The sequence below is a fragment of the Coregonus clupeaformis genome, chromosome 34, assembly GCF_020615455.1.
Source record: "Coregonus clupeaformis isolate EN_2021a chromosome 34, ASM2061545v1, whole genome shotgun sequence".
Taxonomy (NCBI): Eukaryota; Metazoa; Chordata; class Actinopteri; order Salmoniformes; family Salmonidae; genus Coregonus; species Coregonus clupeaformis.
In genome coordinates this window covers 29,596,754-29,624,656 of record NC_059225.1, presented here as the reverse complement: position 1 = coordinate 29,624,656, position 27,903 = coordinate 29,596,754, and the positions used below count along the sequence as shown (strand labels likewise).

The 27,903-nt window shown below is 41.2% G+C and overlaps 1 protein-coding gene across 7 annotated transcripts in view; it reads left to right on the top strand.

Moving 5' to 3' along the window:
* The window catches only part of LOC121549992 (dnaJ homolog subfamily B member 6), a 60,586-nt gene that overhangs the window by 10,198 nt on the left and 22,485 nt on the right, over nucleotides 1–27,903 (top strand). For 6 of the 7 annotated variants that reach the window (XM_041862033.2, XM_041862035.2, XM_041862032.2 and 3 more), the window contains exons 3-5: nucleotides 10,394–10,503; nucleotides 14,008–14,073; nucleotides 14,505–14,615. In XM_041862033.2, coding sequence (XP_041717967.1) covers nucleotides 10,394–10,503; nucleotides 14,008–14,073; nucleotides 14,505–14,615 — 287 coding nt within the window. The remainder of the gene's footprint in view (nucleotides 1–10,393; nucleotides 10,504–14,007; nucleotides 14,074–14,504; nucleotides 14,616–27,903) is intronic. The other variant, XM_041862036.2, reaches the window with a different exon arrangement.

The window sequence follows — 27,903 nt, the reverse complement described above, 5'->3', positions numbered from 1 at the left end:
GGTATGCTCGGTTTTTTTAGGGTTTGGCTGAACTTAATACTAACTCAATTGTGAAGGGAGCGTTTTTCCCCTATACTACTGTTTTTCAGTTTTAGTGTTGACTACAGTGTAAAACATAACCGTCTAAGTCACAAAATGAGTAGTGGCAACTTAAACACAAGCAGTAGTCATAATAATTCAGTGTTTTTACTTTCAATGTTAGCGCTGACTGTCCTGCATTTCACCTTGGACTAGGTAGATACCACCCTAGACAAAGGTCTAAAGGTTCGGTAAATTGTTTAACCACATCTCTCTGATACAGTTGATACTCTTACCACTGGGCTGCCCACTTCTAACTCTGGCCCAGTGCTGTCAAAAACGTGATTTTCCTGTGTTTTTTATATGTATTTACACACTATGAGGTTGGAATAATAATGTGAAATTGTGAAAATGATGATGATGATGCCCTTTTAGTGTCAGAGCTGTTTGAAAAGACTGCCTGAAATTTCAACCTATTTATGTGGGATGGCGTTTTGTCCTGCCTGGTGAGACCAATAAGAGTTCCAAACATCTCTGCCAATAACAGCTACTTTTCAGTTTTCCCCACCACTCTCAGACAGTCCTAGCAAAATCGTTGCTTGAGAAATTGCTCTTTGCTAAGAAGCAATTTTCTTTAATCATTTTTGACCATTTAAAACATTCACAGTAAGGTACTTACAGCTGCATTGGACCTTTTATTAACTAAATGATCATTGATCTTATCCACCACCAATGGATAAGATCAATGAAAACCACAGTTGACACCTCCGTGAAAGTTAGTCACACATTGAACTAAAGTAGTTTGCAAACAGTAGCTCTTCTGAGAAATCTTACATGAACAGGAAATGCACTGAAGCATTTGTAGATATACATTGCATTCAAAGTATTCAGACCCCTTGACTTTTTCCACATTTTGTTACGTTACAGCCTTATTCGGCAGCCTTATTCGGCAGGTAGCTTAGTGGTTAAGAGCGTTGTGCCAGTAACCGAAAGGTCGCTGGTTCTAATCCCCGAGCCGACTAGGTGAAAAATCTGTCGATGTGCCCTTGAGCAAGGCACTTAACCCTAATTGCTCCTGTAAGTCGCTCTGGATAAGAGCGTCTGCTAAATGACCAATTATTTATTTAATTATTTATTCTAAAATTGATTTTTTTTGTATTTTTTTTTGTATAAATATACCTACACACAATACCCCATGATGACAAAGCAAAAACTGGTTTTTAGACATTTTTGCAAATGTATTAAAAATAAAAAAAACTCACATTTACATAAGTATTCAGACCCTTTACTCAGTACTATGTTGAAGCTCCTTTGGCAGTGCTTACAGCCTCGAGTCTTCTTGGGTATGACGCTACAAGCTTGGCACACCTGTATTTGGGGAGTTTCTCCTATTTTTCTCTGCAGATCTCTCAAGCTCTGTCAGGTTGTACAGTGAGGGGAAAAAAGTATTTGATCCCCTGCTGATTTTGTACGTTTGCCCACTGACAAAGACATGATCAGTCTATAATTTTAATGGTAGGTTTATTTGAACAGTGAGAGACAGAATAACAACAACAAAAATCCAGAAAAACGCATGTCAAAAATGTTATAAATTGATTTACATTTTAATGAGGGAAATAAGTATTTGACTCCTCTGCAAAACATGACTTAGTACTTGGTGGCAAAACCCTTGTTGGCAATCACAGAGGTCAGACGTTTCTTGTAGTTGGCCACCAGGTTTGCACACATCTCAGGAGGGATTTTGTCCCACTCCTCTTTGCAGATCTTCTCCAAGTCATTAAGGTTTCGAGCCTGACGTTTGGCAACTCGAACCTTCAGCTCCCTCCACAGATTTTCTATGGGATTAAGGTCTGGAGACTGGCTAGGCCACTGCAGGACCTTAATGTTCTTCTTCTTGAGCCACTCCTTTGTTGCCTTGGCCGTGTGTTTTGGGTCATTGTCATGCTGGAATACCCATCCACGACCCATTTGTTCAATGCCCTGGCTGAGGGAAGGAGGTTCTCACCCAAGATTTGACGGTACATGGCCCTGTCCATCATCCCTTTTGATGCGTGGATGTTGTCCTGTCCCCTTAGCAGAAAAACACCCCCAAAGCATAATGTTTCCACCTCTATGTTTGACGGTGGGGATGGTGTTCTTGGGGTCATAGGCAGCATTCCTCCTCCTCCAAACACGGCGAGTTGAGTTGATGCCAAAGAGCTCGATTTTGGTGTCATCTGACCACAACACTTTCACCCAGTTCTCCTCTGAATCATTCAGATGTTCATTGGCAAACTTCAGACGGCCCTGTATATGTGCTTTCTTGAGCAGGGGGACCTTGCGGGCGCTGCAGGATTTCAGTCCTTCACGGCGTAGTGTGTTAGCAATTGTTTTCTTGGTGACTATGGTCCCAGCTGCCTTGATCATTGACAAGATCCTCCCGTGTAGTTCTGGGCTGATTTCTCACCGTTCTCATGATCATTGCAACTCCACGAGGTGAGATCTTGCATGGAGCCCCAGGCCGAGGGCGATTGATGGTTATTTTGTGTTTCTTCCATTTGCGAATAATCGCACCAACTGTTGTCACCTTCTCACCAAGCTGCTTGGCGATGGTCTTGTAGCCCATTCCAGCCTTGTGTAGGTCTACAATCTTGTCCCTGACATCCTTGGAGAGCTCTTTGGTCTTGGCCATGGTGGAGAGTTTAGAATCTGATTGCTTCTGTGGACAGGTGTCTTTATACAGGTAACAAGCTGAGATTAGGAGCACTCCCTTTAAGAGTGTGCTCCTAATCTCAGCTCGTTACCTGTATAAAAGACACGTGGGAGCCAGAAATCTTTCTGATTGAGAGGGTGTCAAATACTTATTTCCCTCATTAAAATGCAAATCAATTTATGACATTTTTGACATGCGTTTTTCTGGATTTTTGTTGTTGTTATTCTGTCTCTCACTGTTCAAATAAATCTACCATTAAAATTATAGACTGATCATTTCATTGTCAGTGGGCAAACGTACAAAATCAGCAGGGGATCAAATACTTTTTCCCCTCACTGTATGAGGAGCGTCGCTGCACAGCCCTTTTCAGGTCTCCAGAGATGTTCGATCGGGTTCAAGTCCGGAATCTGGCTGGGCCTCAATGACATTCAGAGAGTCCCAAAGCCACTCCTGCGTTGTCTTGGCTGTGTGCTTAGGGTTGTTGTCCTGTTGGAAAGTGAACCTTTGCCCAAGTCTGAGGTCCTGAGCACTCTGGAGCAGGTTTTCATCAAGGATCTCTGTCCTTTGTTCTGTTCATATTTCCCTCGATCCTGACTAGTCTCCCAGTCCCTGCCGCTGAAAAACATCCCCACAGCAAGATGCTGCCACCACCATCCTTCACCGTAGGGATGGTGCCAGGTTTCCTCTAGACATGACACTTGGCGTTCAGGCCAAAGAGTTCAATCTTGGTTTCATCAGAGCAGATCATCTTGTTTCTCATGGTCAGAGAGTCTTTAGGTGCATTTTGGCAAACTCAGAGCGGGGTGTCATGTGTCTTTTACTGAGGAGTGAATTCCGTCTGGCCACTCTACCATAAAGGCCTGATTGGTGGAGTGCTGCAGAGATGGTTGTCCTTCTGGAAGGTTCTCCCATCTCCACAGAGGAACTCTGGAGCTCTGTGAGAGTGACCATCGGGTTCTTGGTCTCCTCTCTGACCAAGGCCCTTCTCCCTCGATTGCTCAGTTTGGCCAGGCAGCCAGCTCTAGGAAGAGTCTTGGTGGTTCCAAACTTCTTCCATTTAAGAATGATGGAGGCCACTGTGTTCTTGGGGACCTTCAATGCTGCAGAAATGTTTTGGTACCCTTCCCCAGATCTGTGCCTCCACACAATCCTGTCTCGGATCTACGGACAATTCCGTCGACCTCATGGCTTGGTTTTTGCTCTGACATGCAATGTCAACTGTGGGACCTTTTATATAGACAGGTGTGTGCCTTTTCCAAATCATGTCCAATCAATTAAATTTACCACAGGTGGACTCCCATCAAGTTGTAGAAACATCTCAAGGATGATCAATGGAAACAGGATGCACCTGAGCTCAATTTCGAGTCTCCTAGCAAAGGGTCTGAATACCTATGTAAATAAGGTATTTATTATGGGGTATTGTGAGGGGAATTTTTTTATTTAATCCATTTTAGAATAAGGCTGTAACTTTTTTTTAAACAAAATGTGGAAAAAGTCAAGGGGTCTGAATACTTTCCAAATGCACTGTATTTGCTCAGGTGAGAGCGATGCCTTACGGCCAAGGTGTGGTCTACCTAAGGCCTGAAGCGCCCTACCAGTTCTCTTGTTCTTTTCATTTTATTTTTTACCTCTGTCAGTGATGGGAAAAAGTACTCAATTGTCATACTTGTGTAAAAGTAAAGATACCTTTTTTAAAGAACATGACTCAAGTGAAAGTCACCCAGTAAAAGTATTTGGTTTTAAATGTACTTATGTGTCAAAAGTAAATGTAATTGCTAAAATATACTTAAGTAGTAATAGTATAAATCATTTCAAATTCCTTATTAAGCAATCCAGATGGCACAATTGTCTTAATTAAAAAAAAAATGTATGGTTAGCCAGGGGCACACTCCAACACTCAGACGCCATTTACAAATAAAGCATTTGTGTTTAGTGAGTCCACCAGATCAGAGGTGACCAGGGATGTTCTCTTGATAAGTGTGTGCATTGGACCATTTTCCTGTCTTGCTACTTTTGTGTGTCGGAAAATGTATAGAGTAAAAAGTACATAATTTTCTTTAGGAATGTTGTGAAGTAAAAGTTGTAAAAAGTGTAAATGGTAAAGTGCAGATACAAAAAAAAACTACTTAAGTAGTACTTTAGAGTATGTTTACTTAAGTACTGTACACCACTTCTAACTGTAGGTTATTATGGCCATCCTTTTTACAGGGGCCGTATGTATCAAGTGTTGATCTAGGATCAGTTTAGTACACTACATGACCAAGAGTATGTGGACACCTGCTCGTTGAACATCTCATTCCAAAATCATGGGCATTAATATGGAGTTGGTCCCCCCTTTGCTGCTATAACAGCCTCCACTCTTCTGGGAAGGCTTTCCAGATGTTGGAACATTGCTGCAGGCACTTGCTTCCATTCAGCCACAAGAGCATTAGTGAAGTCAGGCACTGATGTTGGGCACTGATGTTGGGCGATTAGGCCTGGCTTGCAGTCGGCGTTCCAATTCATCCCAAAGGTGTTTGATGGGGTTGAGGTCAGTCAAGTTCTTCCACACCGATCTCGACAAACCATTTCTGTATGGACCTCGCTTTGTGCACTGGGGCATTGTCATGCTGAAACAGGAAAGGGGCTTCCCCAAACTGTTGCCACAAAGTTGGAAGCACAGAATTGTCTAGAATGTCATTGTATGCTGTATTCATCACTCCAGAGAGCGCTTTTTCCACTGCTCCAGAGTCCAATGGCGGTGAGCTTTACACCACTCCAGCCGACGCTTGGCATTGCGCATGGTGATCATAGGCTTGTGCTCATGAAGCTCCCGACTAACAGTTATTGTGCTGACGTTGCTTCCAGAGGCAGTTTGGAACTCAGTAGTGAGTGTTGCAACCGAGGACAGACCATTTTTACGCGCTACAGCACTCGCCGGTCCCGTTCTGTGGGCTTGTGTGGCCTACCAATTCGCGGCTGAGCCGCAGCTCTAGCAGGGCAGAAATTTGATGAACTGACTTGTTTGAAAGGTACCACTTTGAAAGTCACTGAGCTCTTCAGTAAGGCCAATGTTTGTCTATGGAGATTGCATGGCTGTGTGCTCGACGTTATACACCTGTCAGCAACGGGTGTGGCTGAAATAGCTGAATCCACTTTGAAGGGGTGTCCACATACTTTTGTGTGTGTGTATATATAATATATATAATGGTGTATTTTAGATTATAATGAATAATATTAAATGGACAGGGGAGACCTGATCCTAGATTAGCACTTCTCCTCTGAGAAGCTTGATACTTATGGCCCCAGGTCTGTATGGAGGCCGAGTTCTTAATGTTCTGATTCCCAGCAGAATGTATTCACTACTGATTCTAACTGTGTCATAAGACACTAAATCCCTGCTCTGTCCCTTATGAAAAAAGATTGCAGTCAGAGTGCAGTATAACTGCAGTTATTCTGCAATTACTGCATCCAAAATACCACAGCCGACTGCAGTTACTGCAGTTTCAAAACTGCAATCTTTTTTTGTAAGGGATAGTCTCTATAGGTTGCACCTCCGTCACTCTGTCGCGTCATGCCGTTGTTATGAACGTTGTCAAGCCGCCCTCTGCCGGCCGCGCCATAGTGGTGCCCCAAAGTAATGATAAGCCCAGTCATTCTGGACGGAGGCTGACTACTATTTAGTCTAAATTACACTATAGTGCCTGGACATACGATGACATTGCTAAAGTAGTCAAATATTTAGTAGAAAACAACTTTGCCAGCATTATCATGTCGTCAAATTTACTTTAGAGAGATGGCAATGTTGCCATTAGCTAGCAAAGTTAATAAAAAATAACGTTAGCTAGCTAAAATCAGTGGCCTTCCATCAATCTTAGCTAACGTTATGCTGCATCTGAAGTCAATCTGGCGATATCGAAATGATGACAAAAGGTTTTCCTACTAATTATCCTTTTGAATGTCATAGTATTTCCAAGCCACTGTAATGCACTTTTTAATGAAATCTTTGAATCAGCGCTCATTGACAATGCATTGAGTAAAACGCTCAGTCAGGCATCAGTTCAAACCGAACGTTCAAAACAATATTGTGACGAAACATGCAACCCATGAATACAGCACTATGGATTACCTCTGAGTCTGGCCCATCCTCCATGGCATCTGTGTGTCTATTGAGCTCTGGTCAAAAGTCGTACACTATATAGGGAATAGGGTTTAGTCAGAGAGAATAGCTGAATCAGCACAAACCTCTGTACTGTGCTGTTCTGGACTGCAGAGACATGGAGTTTACACGGTCTCCCTATTGTTACCCCTAGCTGGGGGGGAGAGTTGGGCTGGCAGCCTAAAAAAACCCTGCTGCTCTGCCTGCGACCGTCTGTCTCCCGTAGTCATGTCTTCTGTTGTGGTTGATGTTGTGTTTTTCCTTCTTGATTTAAGCATTTAGTTAGGATATCCTCCCCATTCAGGGTGAATCATTGACATACAGCCTGAAAAGTGGATAGTTTTTCCCAAGTAGTAAGTGTCACAACAGGAGGTTGTGTCATTTGAATGGTGAAATCGGATTACTGAATCCCCTTTTGAAATCCACTGTTAATTGCTGAAACCGTATGCTGAATTTCACGCTATCTGTTAAGATTGGATACTTACACTATTTTTCCTGGTCAGCACTCAGTCATCAACCACTGATTTTATCAGCAAATGATAAATGAATGCCTCTCTCAATCTAATTACTAATCATTGAAAAAGATGGTCTATTGATGGTTATGGGGTTAGTATTTATTGTGTAATTATGTAATAAATGGTGAGATTACCTTCTCAATAGATGACAAATTATACTGTTGTTAATTTGCCGAAGGGTTATCTTTGGGCTGTACATGTCTTTGCACGTGGGTCTTTCCATGTAATTTCAGCAAGCCATGACAACCACCATCTCAGATTGTTCTGGAATAATTTATTTAGTTAGAAACAGATAAGATTAGCATTCCTGCATTTTATTGAAATATAATTTGATCTCTGAGAAGTTAAGATAATTGATTGCACCCAAATTGGCCATTTTAATTGATAGGATTCAATATGGTTCTCTGTAGCTCAATTGGTAGAGCATGGCGCTTGTAACGCCAGGGTAGTGGGTTCGATCCCCGGGACCACCCATACGTAAAAATGTATGCACACATGACTGTAAGTCGCTTTGGATAAAAGCGTCTGCTAAATGGCATATTATATTATTATAATATAGTACCCAACATCCGATTTGGACGACACTTTTTTTTCTAATAATGAGTAAGACGAGGAATCCAAGCCACCCACGGACCCCCCCACACTCCACGCCAATTCCACCCTAACAACGAGTATACAGTATCAGTTCTCTGTCTGACAAGTACTATGGAGCTACGTAAGAGAAATTGTGAGGTTTATGTCCTATCCTACATCCTGATAACCAGGTTCTGCTTTTTGGTAAAAACTCAACTCGTCGTGTTTGGAGGACAAAGAATGCTGAGTTGCATCCAAAGAACACATCATGCTTTGGGGCTGTTTTTCTGCAAAGGGACCAGGACGACTGATCCGTGTAAAGGAAAGAATGAATGGGGCCATGTATCGTGAGATTTTGAGTGAAAACCTCCTTCCATCAGCAAGGGCATTGAATATGAAACGTGGCTGGGTCTTTCAGCATGACAATGATCCCAAACACACCGCCCGGGCAACGAAGGAGTGGCTTCGTAAGAAGCATTTCAAGGTCCTGGAGTGGCCTAGCCAGTCTCCAGATCTCAACCCCATAGAAAATCTTTGGAGGGAGTTGAAAGTCCGTGTTGCCCAGCGACAGCCCCAAAACATCACTGCTCTAGAGGAGATCTGCATGGAGGAATGGGCCAAAAATGTTTTGTCTGTCATAGTTGACGTGTACCTATGATGAAAATTACAGGCCTCTCATCTTTTTAAGTGGGAGAATTTGCACAATTGGTGGCTGACTAAATACTTTTTTCCCCCACTGTATTTCAAGGCCTACCTTCAAACTCAGTGCCTCTTTGCTTGACATCATGGGAAAATCAAAATAAATCAGCCAAGACCTCAGAAAATAAATTGTAGACCTCCACAAGTCTGGTTCATCCTTGGGATCAATTTCCAAACGCCTGAAGGTACCACGTTCATCTGTACAAACAATAGTACGTAAGTATAAACACCATGGGACCACACCGCGTCATACCGCTCAGGAAGGAGACGCGTTCTGTCTCCTAGAGATGAACGTACTTTGGTGCGAAAAGTGCAAATCAATCCCAGAACAACAGCAAAGGACATTGTGAAGATGCTGGAGGAAACAGTTACAAAAGTATCTATATCCACAGTAAAACGAGTCCTATATCGACATAACCTGAAAGGCCGCTCAGCAAGGAAGAAGCCACTGCTCCAAAACCGCCATAAAAAAGCCAGACTACGGTTTGCAACTGCACACGGGGACAAAGATCATACTTTTTGGAGAAATGTCCTCTGGTCTGATGATACAAAAATAGAACTGTTTGGCCATAATGACCATCGTTATGTTTGGAGGAGAAAGGGGGTTACTTGCAAGCCGAAGAACACCATCCCAACCGTGAAGCACAGGGGTGGTAGCATCATGCTGTGGGGGTGCTTTGCTGCAGGAGGGACTGGTGCACTTCACAAAATAGATGGCATCATGAGGAAGGAAAATTATGTGGATATATTGAAGCAACATCTCAAGACATCAGTCAGGAAGTTAAAGCTTGGTTGCAAATGGGTCTTCCAAATGGACAATGACCCCAAGCATACTTCCAAAGTTGTGCCAAAATGGCTTAGGGACAACAAAGTCAAGGTATTGGAGTAGCCATCATAAAGCCCTGACCTCAATCCTATAGAAAATGTGTGGGCAGAACTGAAAAAGCGTGTGCGAGCAAGGAGGCCCACAAACCTGACTCAGTTACACCAGCTCTGTCAGAAGGAATGGGCCAAAATTCACCCAATTTATTGTGGGAAGCTTGTGGAAGGCTACCCGAAAAGTTTGACCCAAGTTAAACAATTTAAAGGCAATGCTACCAAATACTAATTGAGTGTATACAAACTTCTGACCCACTGGGAATGTGATGAAAGAAATAAAAGCTGAAATAAATAATTCTCTCTACTATTATTCTGACATTTCACATTCTTAAAATAAAGTGGTGATCCTAACTGACCTAAGACAGGGAATCTGTACTAGGATTAAATGTCAGGAATTGTAAAAAACTGAGTTTAAATGTATTTGGCTAAGGTGTATGTAAACTTCCGACTTCAACTGTAAGTGAATGATAGTTGGTATTCAGCAGTCATAAAAGTATGCCTTATTTACTTTGAAGAACTACAAAATAGTGATTTTGTCAGACAGCATAGGCAGCAGCTCTATAGAGATGAGATGATGACTTGAAATAAAATAATAGTAATCAAATAAAGCAAATGTAATATACACAACTGAAATATTTTATTAAAGTAATGTGAATAATTGATGGTTAATAAGTGATAAGCAGTAATTGGCAGTCATTACCATCATGGGAATTGTAGTAATTGTTTTATTCTGTGTTACAGCTTTCAACCCACATAATGCATAGAGCATTTCATGTTATATATATTTTTTTGCAATCGAGCCGAAACCGAACCGACCTCAAAAAGCACTAATCGCTCAGCACTATAATGTAGAGTACATGTATTTCTGCCATACTGTAGGTACAGAAAGCTAGCACTCAAGTGGCATCCAGACAAGAACCCTGAAAACCAGGAGGACGCAGAGAGAAGGTTCAAAGAGATTTCAGAAGCCTATGAGGTCCTGTCAGACGGTAAGAGTCCCCTACCCCCCCCCCACATAAGACTGTTTCAATGCTAAAATAAAAACCAAACGCTATTGCACATGTCCGGAATCACGGATCCCATTACCACATCTGGTCGTAAAATAAAAACAAAATAAAACTATCAAGACATATGGAGAAATGCTTTCTGCTAATATAATAATGAGGGACTGCAACTTGTAAAATGTTATGATCTGGTGTCTAGAAATGTATGCTAGCTAGGTACATAATGGTGATTAGTGGTGTCTTTCTGCTATACAGATTGTATGCCAAACGGATCAAAATCCACCAAAAGCTGTTTTAGCTTAAGAAAGACCATAGGTCAACTCGGTCCATAGGTCAACTCGGCCACCAGAGGGATACATGTAAACCTTGAATTTTGAGGTTTACATGTATCCCTCTGGTGTCCGAGTTGACCTATTTTAAGAAATGCCGTTAGTTTGTGTAGAAAAAGTTTACGATCTTTGATAGGATGATGAGGAATTTGTTACAGGAAATAATCACTGCCATCTTGTGAGGTAAGCATAGGGCTAATGTGTGCCAGGTTCTGATGGGACCAACTACAATGCAGCGTTCTATCACATGACACTACATCTACGATTTTAATTGGCTAATGCTTCAACTTAACCTTGAGCTTAAACTTTTTATAATGTTTGCAAGTATGGCCCCTAGCTGTCTTTATGATGTTTTCACCAACACCTATTTTTTTTCACCCAAACAAATGACAAGTCATGTGTTGCTGCCAGGTAGTGAACATCACTATCTTGTTTGTTTGTGTCCAGAAAGGACCCCTTTTGTCTGTCTGTTACAGGACAAAAAAGTATTACATGTACTTGAGAGAGCTGAGAAGTAGCTTATGTCCCAAACAGCACCCTATTCCCTATGTAGTGCACTACTTTTGATCAGGGCTCTGGTCAAAAGTAGTGCACTACATAGGGAATAGGGTGCCATTTGGGACACCGTTATAGGCCTGATAGCATAACAGACAACTGTAATGTCTTGATTTATTTGTCCCTGTTATGTACTGCTCACCCGGCAACAACAGCTAAAACCAGGCCAGTAATTGTTATCCTTTTGGTTCTTGTACAAGCCTTTGAGTAATCTCTCTTGTTGTCATTTGGCTCGTTTAGTCTGAGTTCTTGGGTGGTAACGTTTATGAAAATAGGCATGAACTTGGGCAGCGACGCTCTGTCCACTAACTCCCTTGAAGGTACAGTTGAAGTCGGAAGTTTACATACACTTAGGTTGGAGTCATTAAAACTAGTTTTTCAACCACTCCACAAATTTCTTATTAACAAACTATAGTTTTGGCAAGTTAGTTAGGTCATCTACTTTGTGCATGACACAAGTAATTTTTCCAACAATTGTTTACAGAAAGATTATTTCACTTCTAATTCACTGTATCACAATTCCAGTGGGTCAGAAGTTTACATACACTAAGTTGACTGTGCCTTTTAAACAGCTTGGAAAATTCCAGAAAATTATGTCATGGCTTTAGAAGCTTCTGATTGGCTAATTGACATCATTTGAGTCAATTGGAGGTGTACCTGTGGATGTATTTCAAGGCCTACCTTCAAACTCAGTGCCTCTTTGCTTGACATCATGGGAAAATCCAAAGAAATCAGCCAAGACCTCTGAAAACAATTTGTAGACCTCCACAAGTCTGGTTCATCCTTGGGAGCAATTTCCAAACGCCTGAAGGTACCACGTTCATCTGTACAAACAATAGTACGCAAGTATAAACACCATGGGATCATGCAACCGTTGTACCGTTCAGGAAGGAGACGCATTCTGTCTCCTAGAGATTAACGTACTTTGGTGTGAAAAGTGCAAATCAATCCCAGAACAACAGCAAAGGACCTTGTGAAGATGCTGGAGGAAACAGGTACAAAAGTATCTATATCCACAGTAAAACTAGTCCTATATCGACAAAACATGAAAGGCCGCTCAGCAAGGAAGAAGCCACTGCTCCAAAACCGCCATTAAATAAAGCCAGACTACGGTTTGCAACTGCACATGGGGACAAAGATCGTACTTTTTGGAGAAATGTCCTCTGGTCTAATGTAACAAAAATAGAACTGTTTGGTCCTAATGACCATCGTTATGTTTGGAGGAAAAAGGGGGAAGATGGCAAGACGAAGAACACCATCCCAACCGTGAAGCACGGGGGTGGCAGCATCATGCTGTGGGGGTGCTTTGCTGCAGGAGGGACTGGTGCACTTCACATGGCATCATGAAGAAGGAAAATTATGTGGATATATTGAAGCAACATCTCAAGACATCAGTCAGGAAGTTAAAGCTTGGTCGCAAATGGGTCTTCCAAATGGACAATGACCCAAAGCATACTTCCAAAGTTGTGGCAAAATGGCTTAAGGACAACAAAATCAAGGTATTGGAGTGGCCATCACCAAGCCCTGACCTCAATCCTATAGAAAATGTGTGGGCAGAACTGAAAAAGCGTGTGCGAGCAAGGAGGCCTACAAACCTGACTCAGTTACACCAGCTCTGTCAGGAAGAATGGGCCAAAATTCACCGAACTTATTGTGGGAAGCTTGTGGAAGGCTACCTGAAACGGTTGACCCAAGTTAAACAATTTAAAGGCACTGCTACCAAATACTAATTGAGTGTATGTAAACTTCTGACCCACTGGGAATGTGATGAAAGAAATAAAAGCTTAAATAAATCATTCTATCTACTATTATTCTGACGTTTCACATTCATAAAATAAAGTGGTGATCCTAACTGACCTAAGACAGGGCATTTTTACTAGGATTAAATATCAGGAATTGTGAAAAACTGAGTTTAAATGTATTTGGCTAAGGTGTATGTAAACTTCCGACTTCAACTGTATATAAAAATAAATAATTATTTGATGAAACATTTGAATTTGGTCTAACTGCTATTAGCCCATTGAATAACACATTCATACATGGCAAAGCAGTCAAAATATAAATCATAAGGAAGTATGTTTTGAAGCATCTGTCCAATATCTGAGAGAGATAAGAAAGCTAAAAAGAAATACTAAACATTTACCCATATTTAAGACTGAGACTGAGCTTGATTATGTTTTATTAAGTCTTTGAATATTTATTTATTCCATTTAGAAACATTTAGTGAGTAATTTGGGAACAAGCATCAACATTTAGATTTTATGAATACATTATAACATTATAACTAACTCAAAAGTATGAGGTTGAGGCAGGATTTGTTTAATATCCAGGATGCTATTATTATCCAAAGGTCGCAGCTATCTTTCATTTAGATACAGAACAGAAACAACGCTATGTCAGGTTCATAGGGACTGCGTGCCAGTCCCTATTTCCCTAATTCCTATACAGTGTTCACCTCTTAGCGAGGACCAGGGCCCATAGGGCGCTGGTAAAATGCAGTGTACTACATAGGAAATATGTTGCTATTTGGGACACATCCACAGCCTGACCGTTTCAGATCTCTTTAATCCCCCTTTTTCTTATTTTTCTTATTTATTTTCATTAGCAAACAAGAGGAACCTCTATGACCAATATGGTAAAGAAGGCCTAACAGGAAGCGGAGGGGGAGGAGGTAAACATTGAACATTACTCTTTTATGTTTTGATAGGCTTATCTAGGAGATATGGAGGTTATAAATGTATATAAAATGACAGTGTTTTATGATATGACACAATGTCTGAAATACCACATAAAGCAAACATACCAAGGAGAAGTGTATTTCTTATACCAATGTACAGCTCTATGGGGTCAACTTCAGTGTGTTACCATAAATCTGACAGGGCAATACCAACCTCTCTCTCTTTTTTTTAGGACTATCAACTAAGCCATTTCTATGAGGCATTAGCTGTCAACAAAGTGCCATGCTACCGTCATAGTTCCCTTGAATAATTGAACTATGTTTAGATCGCCATTTGTGAACTGTATGACCAGGAATATGTTGCTTTACTTTCTCTCAATAACTCTTGTTGTAAATTAGTTGAGGATTCTGTCTCTTTCTTTCAGGAGGGCATTATCACAACGCTGATCACTTCGGTGGTGGGTTCACATTCCGTAATCCGGAGGACGTCTTCAGGGAATTCTTCGGGGGGCGAGATCCATTTGCAGATTTCTTCGGTAAGTCTTTTCCTCCCCACTGAGGTCAGAGGTGAGCGAGGGTGAGCGAGCGGGGTGTGAGTGAGAATCATCACTATGGCTTTAATAACTGAAGCAGCAATTGAGATGAAGTTTATCAACGCTTCCTCAAGCAGTCTGCTTTTTAATTCCTGGAACATTCCTGACCTTTTCGCTGTCAGATGCCCACAACTAATTACTGTTTGCTATTAATTGTGCACAAATCTGGGTCAGCCTAGCTGGCTGGATAAGAGAGGCTGGGCTGTTTGCTCCTCTGCCTGAGTGTTATATACACAATATATACAAAAATATGTGGACACCACTTCAAATTAGTGTATTTGGCTATTTCAGCTTTATGTGACAGGTGTATAAAATCGACTACACAGCCATGCAATCTCCATAGACAAACATTGGCAGTAGAATGGCCTTACTGAAGAGCTCAGTGACTTTCAACGTGGCACCGTCATAGGATGCCACCTTTCCAACAAGGCAGTTCATCAAATTTCTGCCCTGGTAGAACTGCCCCTGTCAACTGTAAGTGCAGTTATTGTGAAGTGGAAACTTCTAGGAGCAACAACGGCTCAGCTGCGAAGTGGTCTGCTACACAAGCTCACAGAACAGGACCGGCGAGTGCTGAAGTGTGTAGCACTTAAAAATCGTCTGTCCTCTGCAACACTCACTACCGAGTTCCAAACTGCCTCTGGAAGCAACGTCAGCACAAGAACGGTTCGTCTGGAGCTTCATGAAATGGGCTTTCATGGCCGAGCAGCCGCACACAAGCGTAAGATCAGCGTCGGCTCAAGTAGCGTAAATCTCACCGCCGTTGGACTCTGGAGCAGTGGAAACGCGTTCTCTGGAGTGATGAATCAAATCATGGATTTGGCGGATGCCAGGAGAACGCTACCTGCTCGAATGCATAGTGCCAACTGTAAAGTTAGGTGAAGAAGGAATAATGGTCTGGGGCTGTTTTTCATAGTTTGGGCTAGGCCCCTTAGTTCCAGTGAAGGGAAATCTTAACGCTACAGCATACAATGACGTTCTAGACAATTCTGTGCTTCCAACTTTGTGGCAACAGTTTGGGGAAGGCACTTTCCTATTTCAGCATGACAATGCCCCAGGTTACAAAGCGAGGTCCATACAGAAATGGTTTGTTGAGATTGGGGTGGAAGAACTTGACTGGCCTGCACACCGCCCTGACCTCAACCCCATCGAACACCTTTGGGATTAATTGGAACGCCGACTGCGAGCCAGGCCTAATTGCCCAACATCAGTGCCGACCTCACTAATGCTCTTGTGGCTGAATGGAAGCAAGTCCCCACAGCAATGTTCCAACATCTAGTGGAAAGCCTTCCCAGAAGAGTGGATAGCAGCAAAGGGGGGACGAACTCCATGTTAATACTTTTGGCCATGAAGTGAAGCTGTTCCAGAGAACTGGCTACACTGCAGACTGATCAGGGGAAGGTGAGATAGCCTGGACCCTTGATTAGATACACAAATACCCATACACTTTAGCCTGACTGTGGGGTAGCCTGACTCCCAGGACTGTGCTCAAAGTGCCGTCCATCCTAACTGTGTAGTAGCCTGGGTGTGACTCAGGACATTAGCAGTCAGTTGACCCCTCCTGTATGATATGATTTATTATTATTATCACAATTTTTTTTTTATTGAATATTTAAAACATACAATATACTTGCAGTGAAGCCGCTCAAGAACTACATCACATTAGTCATCTAACAGACTCCCATCCAGAGCGACACACAGAAGCAGCCAGGGTCAATGCCCTGCTCAAGGGCACGTCGACAGATCTCCCACAAGGTCAAAAACGGGGACCCGAACCAGCGATCCATGACCCCCTCCCCCCACAGTTCCCCAAGAGCTGCCCCTCAACCATCCGAGACCCCCCACAAACCCCCCCCCAGAGAGAAAAAATATATATTTCCATTCCCCACCCCCATGCCCCCGTCCCACAATGCACCAACAACCGACAAAATGAACAAAATTGAAAAAAGAGAAAGACAAACAAAAACAGAAAACAACAATGCAAAAAAAAAATGACATCAAGGACAACAAAAATCATAACAGCAAGGCCAACTGAATATGTTGGAGTGCATGTATGGCACTATTTACATGTGTGTGTCCGTGTATGTGCACATGTGTGCATTTGAATGAGAGTGTGTGTGTATAAGCATGTGTACAAACACCTGCACGGCATCAGCCTCAGGCAAACAGGCATTAGCTGTAACAACACTGCCACTCAGTGTCATTCAAACTTACTTTTTTGTTATGTTTTATTTTCACTTTATGTTTTACAACTTTTATCTTTGACCGTCATTCAATCCCCCGCCCAGCAACTCCACTCCCACTTGTCTCCAATTCCACATCCCAACCCTCAGCTTCCCTCAGCCCATCCCACCTATCTCTGCTGGCCACCCTCTTCGGATTTCTACGCCCCATATATCTTTCAACTATGCTGTGATGTTTAACAATCTATCTAATCAAATAGAATCCACAGATTGCGAGTTGAAGATAAATAATTTTACTAAGAGTATTAGTATATTAGTAATTGACTGACCCGGTTTCTCCAGATCTCCCATCAGTACTATTTCTAGGGTCAATTTTAGACCAATGTTATGCATTTTCAGCCATTCCTGATCCTGAGACCAGAAACAGGCTACATGAGGGCAATACCAAAATAAATGGTCAATTGATTCTGTATCCTCACAACAAAATCTGCAGAGCTTCGATGATTGTACGCCCCAAATATTCAACATTTTGTTGGTGGTAAGAATTCTGTATATTAATTTTAGCGGAAAAACACGAAGTTTTGAATCTTGCGTCGTTTTATATATCAACTCATACGTCCTGTTCCATGGAATTGGTACATCAAAATTCTCTTCCCAACAATTTTGCAAACTGTATGGCACAGCCGTCAACATCCTGGTCCTCAAATGAAACTGGTATACTTTCCTATTTATGCTATTTTTATTCCTCCGCCAGCTTTGATCCTTTATATTGGGCAGACAGACCAGTTCCCTACCTCCTCCCGCTGCCACCTGCCTCCTCAATTATTGGGGTAATGCTGTAATCACTTGGTTGTAATCTTGGATTGAGCAGACCTTCCCATACAATTCTGATAACTCCATGAAAGACATAACTCTACCATTCAAATGTACAATATCATTTAAAAACAAAATACCCTTTTCAAACATCTTTCCCATAAATACAGGTATTTTATCAACCAGCACATTTAAGTTCAGCCATGATATTTGTTTTAATATTTGTTCTATCTTTTCAGGGGGATGAAATTGAAATTGTAGCCAGCTCTGCAATGCTTGTTTGAAAAAGAGAGATACTTTGAAAAAAATATAATTTTCAATTAATCGAAGATGAAACATGGCAATCTGCAAAAAGGCCATTTTTAAACAATGGATGAGCTTTTCTTAGTAATCTACTTGAGAACCATTTAGGGTTCAAGTAAAACGTTTGAATAAGTGATGCTTTTAGAGAGCGGTTTAGTGCTTTTATATTTAATAATCTCAACCCACCCAGTTCATATTCATTATATAGATAGGCACGCTTTATCTTGTCTGGTTTAGCATCCCAGATAAAGCAAAATATATTTTGCTCATATGATTTGTAAAACGAATCATCAGGAATAGACAGCGCCATAAGTAAGTGAGTAAACTGAGATATGAGTAAGGAGTTAATCAGGGCAATTTTTCCGTAAATAGACAGGATCATTTCAATTCAAGTTTTCTATTGAAATTCATTGTGCAAAGCTCATTGATATATTTTGTGATATGAATACCATGTATGTCTACTTCACCGTCAGCCCATTTTATAGGTAAACTGCAGGGTAATGTAATACACTTATCATAATTAGGTTTTAGTCCAGAGAGTCCAGAAAAGTTATCTAGATCTTTAATGAGACATTGCAGGGATCTAGCTTGCAGACTTAATATAAAACTTGAGTCATCGGCATACATGGACACCTTTTGTTTTTAAGCCTTGGATTTCTAATCCTCTAATGTTGTTATTTGATCTGATTTTAATAGCTAGCATTTCGATGGCCATAATGAATAGATATGGTGACAGCGGACACCCTAGTTTAACTCCTCTTGACAATTCAAAACTCTCTGAGAAGTAGCTGCTATTTACCATTTTACACTTGGGGTTGCTATACATTACTTTTACCCATTTTATAAGAGAATCACCAAAATTGAAAGAATCCAGGCATTTATCAATAAAATCCAGTCTTACTTTATCAAAGGCCTTTTCAAAATCCGCTATAAATACCAGGCCTGGCTTCTTAGATGTTTCATGATGTTCTATTATTTTTAGTAGTTGTCGTATATTATCTCCAATGTATCGTCCACGTAAAAAACCTGTCTGATCAGGATGAACAATACCAGGTAAAACCTTTTTAATTCTGAGTGCTATGCATTTCGCTAGTATTTTTGTATCACAACATTGAAGTGTAAGAGGCCTCCAGTTTTTAAGATGGACTGGATCTTTATATTTGCCATCTGGGTCTTGTTTTAATAATAGTGAGATCAGACCTTCATGCTGAGTACCTGTCAGACTACCATTTCTATAGGAGTAGTTGAAACAATCTAACAATGGAGCTTTGAGTATATCAAAAAAGGCTTGATATACCTCTACCGGTATGCCATCAAGCCCTGGGGTTTTTCCACACTGAAAGGATTTTGGAAAGAATTCCTTACCGTAATTGTAATTCAGTGAATGAGAATGAGATGGAAAAGAACATCTGCTTAAAATATTTAGCTTCCTCTTTTAAAATATAATTCAGAGAATCATAGATGACATAGATGTATTATTTTTATTAGCGTTCCTGTGTTGGAGATTCAGGAAGACTTTGGTGCATTTTTCTCCATATTCCATCCAGTTTGCTTTATTTTTGTAATAGATTACATTAGATTGTTCTTGAATAAGTTCCTCCAGTTCTTTTTGTTTTTCCTCGATCTTATTTTAAATCTCTGTAGTATCGTTTTTATTGCTATCTACCTGTACTATTAGTTCATGTATTTCCCTTGTTAGTCTTGTCTCTTTAGCCAGAAATGTATTTTTTATTATTGATGAATATTGAATTGAATGACCTCTGAAGGTACATTTTAAAGGTATCCCAAACAATAAGGGGATTTGCTGAACCTATATTGTACTGGAAAAATTCAGTTATAAATTATTTTGTCTTAATTTATTTTTAACTATCCTCCAGTGAACTTTGATTTAAATGTCCAATATCCCCGTCCACATTCTATAAGAGTTATGTGAAGGCCAATTAGATGATGATCCGATCGCATTCTCTTCTATTAAAACTTTTGTAACCTTTGTTGCAAGAGAGAAAGAGACAAGAAAGTAGTCAGGATCCCAGATTGCTGCTGGCTGACTGACTGACTGACCCACCCACCCCCAGCACCAGCACCAGCTGGCATAATGACAGCCAGCCATACAATAACCACACCTCTGGCTATAGGGTGGGTACTGTATAGCCATAGGACTGACTTTAGTTTCAAATTTAAAACACCCATTGCATCCTTTAGAGTCTCTTTCCAAGCACAGACTGGAGAGCATGGATGTTCTGGGTTCAAGTTTTACCAGCAGACAGGGACACCTAGCTAAGCCAGGACCATAGTGGTGTTCTGTGCCATCAGCCAAGCAGGTACTATCCTCTTACTGAAAGCATTGAGGACATGCTGTCTGATGGACACTGCCAACATGGGAGGAAACTGCAACAGCTGTCCTCTGCACTCAGTCTGTGGATGCATCCAAACTGGCACCCTATTCTCTACAGAGTGCACTACTTTTGCCCAAATCCCAATAGGCCCTGGTCAAAAGTAGTGCGCTTTATAGGGAATAGGGTGCCATTTGGGACGTAGTCTTTGTTTAAAGATACACTGGGCCTTCATACTCTGAGTCATGATACATGGAAGAGTTTACAGACAGAAATCCAAACATCAACATGCAAGTGTTTGCCTTCTCCTCAGATACAGGAAAAGCATCCAGCCTTTTCTAGTCTTATTTTCCGAGCCATTCGTGTTTGAGAGCGTTTCATCTCGTTAATTTAAACCAGGACGTTTTAACATAAAGAAGAGAATCTCGGAGCTTCCCGCACACTCATACACCACACGCATTCATCGAGTGTTATTGTAACCCCCTCACCTCGCATGTTTACCTGTTTCCACACACACAGACGCGTGCTATTACAGCTGCTTTTGTTTTTAATACAGAAGCTATTTTTGAACGCATTCCAGCTGAATGATGTAGGCTCTCCTATCCGTCCACTGTCTGAGGCTCGCCTCCATATTTAGAGCTCTGTGGTTGAACCGCGGATGCCTTACAGTCATTTGTTATAAATAAGTATAAATCAAGGGACACCGAGATGATAAGATGGCCCGGAGGTTCAAGGGCTTTAATCCTAGATCTTAAATTATGTTAAGGTCAAGGTCAATCCCATTAGAAACATCTTCCAGGTTTGGGCGAGCTTGAGATGGGCTGGCATTCTCCTCCACCTACTCCTCAAAGTCCAGAGGAGTATCAATTCTCATTGATAATAAAGTCCCATTTAAGTCTACAGAAATTACTACAGAGGCAAATGGACGTTTTATAATGGTAAAAGGAAACCTGGCACAAGAAAAGTAACTTTACTGAATTGTTATTGTCCAAATGAAGATGACCCAAAGTTAATGAATTGCCTTTATACTAAAACTACCTCAATATAATGGGAATATTATAGGGGGGGGGGGATTTGACTGTGCAGGATGCAACTCTAGACTATATCCTCTTCCTAACATGTCTAAGGTATTAAACCATTAAAGATATCGGTCTATGTGAACTGTGGAGATCTAAACATCCAACTGAAAGAGAATACTCCTATTACACTCACGTCCACAACTCAAATTCAGGAATTGACTTTTCTTATTGTAAACTTTTATTTAATTGACTGTGTTTCTGAATGTAAATACCTTCCTAGAATAATTACGGCCCCCATAGCCCATTTGTCCTTCACTTTAAGCTCAAACCTCCTATGCAAATAGCAAAGACATGATGATTCAACACAATGTTACTTTGAGATAAGGAGTTTACCTCATATCTCAACACACAGACATGATTTTGGAAATAAATGTAGACAATGAAGAATGCCCAACTGTTGTCTGGGAAGCTGTTAAAGCATATATGAGAGGTTGCATCATGTCTTACTCTTCACATAAGAAAAAGAAGACCCATGAAGAATTTGAAATACTAGAACAGAAAATCCATGACTTAGAAAGAAAACACAGTTTAGATAGAAATGTTGACACCCTTCAACAGTTGAACACTTTGAAGCTTGAATATAACACAATAAACACCCGCTCTGCAGAGATTGCTGCCATGAAATCCATGCAACAATATGTTGAGCAAGGTGAAAGTGCAGGGAAAATGCTTGCTTGGCAAATTAAGAACGAGGAAGAGGGACATACCATCCATAGCATTCAAACCCCAGATGGTAGCATAACAATGGATCCTTCTGAAATTAACTGTCTTTTTAAATGTTTTTATTACAAACTGTGTCAATCCGAAAACCAAAGTTCATAGGAGGATATAGACAATTTCCTTAAGGCCATTTTACCAATTTATAAGTGAACCAAAGAAAATGAATATGGACATTACCCCAGGTAAACTGTTAGAAGCCATCAATAATCTACAAAATGGGAAATCTCCTGGTAATGATGTATTCCCAGTGGAATTTCCATCCCAAATTACTAAAGCCTATGTTACTTATGCTCACAGCAGTTCTAGAGAAAAATTAACTTCCCCCAGTCACTGTTTGACTGCAACCCCCTACTTAAAAAGAAAGATAAGGATCCATTGTCATGCGGATCTTTCCTTTTAATAGATAGCTTTGAATCTGATGTTCAGAGATGGACATCTCTCCCTATTTCTATGTTAGGTAGGATCAATGTAATCAAAATGAAATACACTATCTATACAAAAGTATGTGGACACTCCATCAAATTAGTGGATTCGGCTATTTCAGCCACACCTGTTGCTGACGGGTGTATAAAATCGAGCACACAGCCATGCAATCTCCATAGACAAACATTGGCAGTAGAATGGCCTTACTGAAGAGCTCAGTGACTTTCAACGTGGCACCGTCATAGGATGCCACCTTTCCAACAAGTCAGTTTGTAAAATATCTGCCCTGCTAGAGCTACCCCGGTCAACTGTAATTGTTGTTTTTGTGAAGTGGAAACATCTAGGAGCAACAATGGCTTAGCCGCAAAGTGGTAGGCTACACAAGCTCACAGAACTGCACAGCCGAGTGCTGAAGCGTGTGGCGTGTAAAAATCGTCTGTCATCGGTTTGCACATTCACTACCGCGTTCCAAACTGCCTCTGGAAGAAATGTCAGCACAATAACTGTTCGTCAGGGGCTTCATTTAATGGGTTTTCGCACACAAGCCTAAGATCACCATGCGCAGTGCCAAGCGTTGACTGGAGTGGTGTAAAGCTTGCCGCCATTGGACTCTAGAGCAGTGGAAACGCGTTCTCTGGAGTGATGAATCATACCATCTGGCAGTCCGACGGACGAATCTGGGTTTGGCGGATGCCAGGAGAACGCTACCTGCCCGAATGCATAGTGCCAACTGTAAAGTTTGGTGGAGGATTAATAATGGTCTGGGGCTGTTTTTCACGGTTCGGGCTAGGCCCCTTAGGGAAATCTTAACGCTACAGCATACAATGACGTTCTAGACGATTCTGTGCTTCCAACTTTGTGGCAACAGTTTGGGGAAGTCCCTTTCCTGTTTCAGCATGACAATGCCCCCGTGCACAAAGCGAGGTCCATACAGAAATGGTTTGTCAAGATCGGTGTGGAAGAACTTACATTTACATTTTAGTCATTTAGCAGACGCTCTTATCCAGAGCGACTTACAGTTAGTGCATACATTTTCATACTGGCCCTCCGTGGGAAACGAACCCACAACCCTGGCGTTGCAAGCGCCATGCTCTACCAACTGAGCTACAGGGGACTGCACACTTGACTGGCCTGCACACCGCCCTGACCTCAACCCCATCGAACACCTTTGGGATGAATTGGAACGCCGACTGCGAGCCAGGCCTAATCGCCCAACATCAGTGCCCGACCTCACTAATGCTCTTGTGGCTGAATGGAAGCAAGTCCCTGCAGCAATGTTCCATCATCTATTGGAAAGCCTTACAAGAAGATTGGAGTCTTCTATAGCAGCAAAGGGGGGACCAACTCCATATTAATGCCCATGATTTTGGAATGAGATGTTCGACGAGTAGGTGTCCACGTACTTTTGGTCATGTCGTGTATTACCAAGGTTGATGTATTTATTCCAGGCCTTGCCAGTTTCAATTCCATCTAACTTTTTAAATAAAAGAAATGGCCTGCTCTCTAACTTTATTTGGAATGGAAAGACCTCGAGTCAAATTGACTGTTTACACTTAGCCTATAAAACTGGAGGTCTTGGACTACCTCATATGAAGATGTATTACTGGGCTGCACAACTGCGTTCACTTAAACAATGGACAGCCGACTATCCTTGTGTATCCTTGAGGAGTATCGAAGCCACAAATGGAATACCGTTCTAAAATACTGTTCACTACTTCGGGTCTAAGGCGTTGAAGAAAAAAACTAACAATCCAATGATTGTCAATTCCATTCCTATTAGGGAAAATGTACATAAATTCATGAGGTGGAAAGAACCAATGTCGCCAGGCACCACTATTTGGAATAACCACACCTTACCGCCAGCGTTTTAATGATAATACATTTAAGTCCTTGTTCCAAAGTGGCATCATGAATTTTGAACATGTACATTGATGGATCTCTACTGTCATTCAATCAATTAAATAAATATTTTGATTATCCAAGGCCAATATTTATTTTTCAGTTCTTACAACTCAGAAATTGTATTCAATCACTTCAACAGAATATGGATGAACCTAAGGCATCTGGCATATAAAATAATACTGAAAGAAGCTGCTATGCCAGAGAAGTTGATTGTCAAGTTATCTCAAGAGTTGATTGAAACTCTACCTGATGGTTCAGAACCTATAAGGAAAAAATGGGAAACAGATCTAAAGGAAGAAATTGAGGAGAACCATTGCTCACAGATATGTGAACATGTTCATACCTGCTCCTACAATCTAAGACAAACTATTGCAATTCATAGGACTTACTACACTCCTGTCAGAATGCTCCCAGAAATGTCACATCTCTGTTGGAGATGCAAAAGGCACAACCCTATTACAGTGCCTTCAGAAAGTATTCACACCCCTTGGCTTTTTCCACATTTTGTTGTGTTTATAGCCTGAATTTAAAATGTATTACATGTTATATATTTTATTGTCACTGGCTTACACACAATACCCCATAATGTCAAAGTGGAATTATGTTTTTAGAATTGTTTACAAAAAAATGAAAAGCTGAAATATCTTGAGTCAATAAGTATTCAACCCCTTTGTTATGGGAAGCCTAAATACGTTCAGGATTAAAAATTGGCTTAACATGTCACTTAAGTGGCATGGACTCACTCTCTGTGCAATAATAGTGTTTAACATGATTTTTTAATGATTACCTCATCTCTGTACCACACACATACAATCATCTGTAAGGTCCCTCAGTCGAACAGTGAATTTCAAACACAGATTCAACCACAAAGACCAGGGAGGTTTTCCAATGCCTCGCAAAGAAGGGCACCTATTGGTAGGATGAAAATAGCAGACATTGCATATCCCTGTGAGCATGGTGAAGTTATTCATTACACTTTGGATGGTGTATCAATACACCCAGTCACTACAAAGATACAGGCGTCCTTTCTAACTCCATTGCCAGAGAGGATTTCACAATGAGGCCAATGGTGACTTTAAAACAGTTAGAGTTTAATGGCTGTGATAGGAGAACATTGTAGTTACTCCACAATACTAACCTAATTGACAGAGTGAAAAGAAGGAAGCGTGTACAGAATAAAAATATTCCAAAACATCTTATTTGCAGCAAGGCACTAAAATAATACAGCAAAAAATATGGCAAAGCAATTAACTTTTTGTTTTGAATACAAAGTGTTTGTTTGGGGCAAATCCAATACAACACATTACGGAGAACCACTCTCCATATTTTCAAGCATAGTGGTGGCTGCATCACGTTCTGGGTATGCTTGTAATCATTAAGGACTGGAGTTTTTCAGGATAAAAAAGAAACTGAAACGAGCCAAGCACAGGCAAAATCCTAGAGGAAAACCTGGTTCAGTCTGCTTTCCACCGGACACTGGGAGATTAATTCACCTTTCATCAGGACAATAACTGAAAACACGAGGCCAAATCTACACTGGAGTTGCTTACCAAGAAGACAGTAAATATAAGTGGCCGAGTAAGCTTGGGCAGGACACCTTATACCGGGGAATTTGGAAATCTCCACAGGATGGTTTTTACAGGATGCAACTATTTATTTGAAGTTTTTCAATAATTTGTTATTTGTAGCTACTTTTTAAGTAAATACCTGCAGTCAACTTGTACAATATGTTAGGAGATAAAGCAGATCACATTATTTATTTCACCTGTCACATTATTTTACATACGTGTGTATGTATATATATATATATACACACACACACACACACACAGTGAGGGGAAAAAAGTATTTGATCCCCTGCTGATTCTGTACGTTTGCCCACTGACAAAGAAATGATCAGTCTATAATTTTAATGGTAGGTTTATTTGAACAGTGAGAGACAGAATAACAACAAATAAATCCAGAAAAACGCATGTCAAAAATGTTATAAATTGATTTGCATTTTAATGAGGGAAATAAGTATTTGACCCCCTCTCAATCAGAAAGATTTCTGGCTCCCAGGTGTCTTTTATACAGGTAACGAGCTGAGATTAGGAGCACACTCTTAAAGGGAGTGCTCCTAATCTCATTTTGTTACCTGTATAAAAGACACCTGTCCACAGACGCAATCAATCAATCAGATTCCAAACTCTCCACCATGGCCAAGACCAAAGAGCTCTCTAAGGATGTCAGGGACAAGATTGTAGACCTACACAAGGCTGGAATGGGCTACAAGACCATCGCCAAGCAGCTTGGTGAGAAGGTGACAACAGTTGGTGCGATTATTCGCAAATGGAAGAAACACAAAATAACTGTCAATCTCCCTCGGCCTGGGGCTCCATGCAAGATCTCACCTCGTGGAGTTGCAATGATCATGAGAACGGTGAGGAATCAGCCCAGAACTACACGGGAGGATCTTGTCAATGATCTCAAGGCAGCTGGGACCATATCACCAATAAAACAATTGGTAACTCACTACGCAGTGAAGAACTGAAATCCTGCAGCGCTCGCAAGGTCCCCCTGCTCAAGAAACACATATACAGGCCCGTCTGAAGTTTGCCAATGAACATCTGAATGATTCAGAGGAGAACTGGGTGAAAGTGTTGTGGTCAGATGAGACTCTTGAGACTCAGATGAGCTCTTTGGCATCAACTCAACTCGCCATGTTTGGAGGAGGAGGAATGCTGCCTATGACCCCAAACATGGAGGTGGAAACATTATGCTTTGGGGGTGTTTTTCTGCTAAGGGGACAGGACAACTTCACCGCATCAAAGGGACGATGGATGGCGCCATGTACCGTCAAATATTGGGTGAGAACCTCCTTCCCTCTGCCAGGGCATTGAAAATGGGTCGTGGATGGGTATTCCAGCATGACAATGACCCAAAACATACGGCCAAGGCAACAAAGGAGTGGCTCAAGAAGAAGCACATTAAGGTCCTGGAGTGGCCTAGCCAGTCTCCAGACCTTAATCCCATAGAAAATCTGTGGAGGGAGCTGAAGGTTCGAGTTGGCAAACGTCAGGCTCGAAACCTTAATGACTTGGAGAAGATCTGCAAAGAGGAGTGGGACAAAATCCCTCCTGAGATGTGTGCAAACCTGGTGGCCAACTACAAGAAACGTCTGACCTCTGTGATTGCCAACAAGGGTTTTGCAACCAAGTACTAAATCATGTTTTGGAGAGGGGTCAAATACTTATTTCCCTCATTAAAATGCAAATCAATTTATAACATTTTTGACATGCGTTTTTCTGGATTTTTGTTGTTGTTATTCTGTCTCTCACTGTTCAAATAAACCTACCATTAAAATTATAGACTGATCATGTCTTTGTCAGTGGGCAAACGTACAAAATCAGCAGGGAATCAAATACTTTTTTCCCTCACTGTAAGGTCCCACAGTTGGCAGTGCATGTCAGAGCAAAAGCCAAGCCATGAGGTC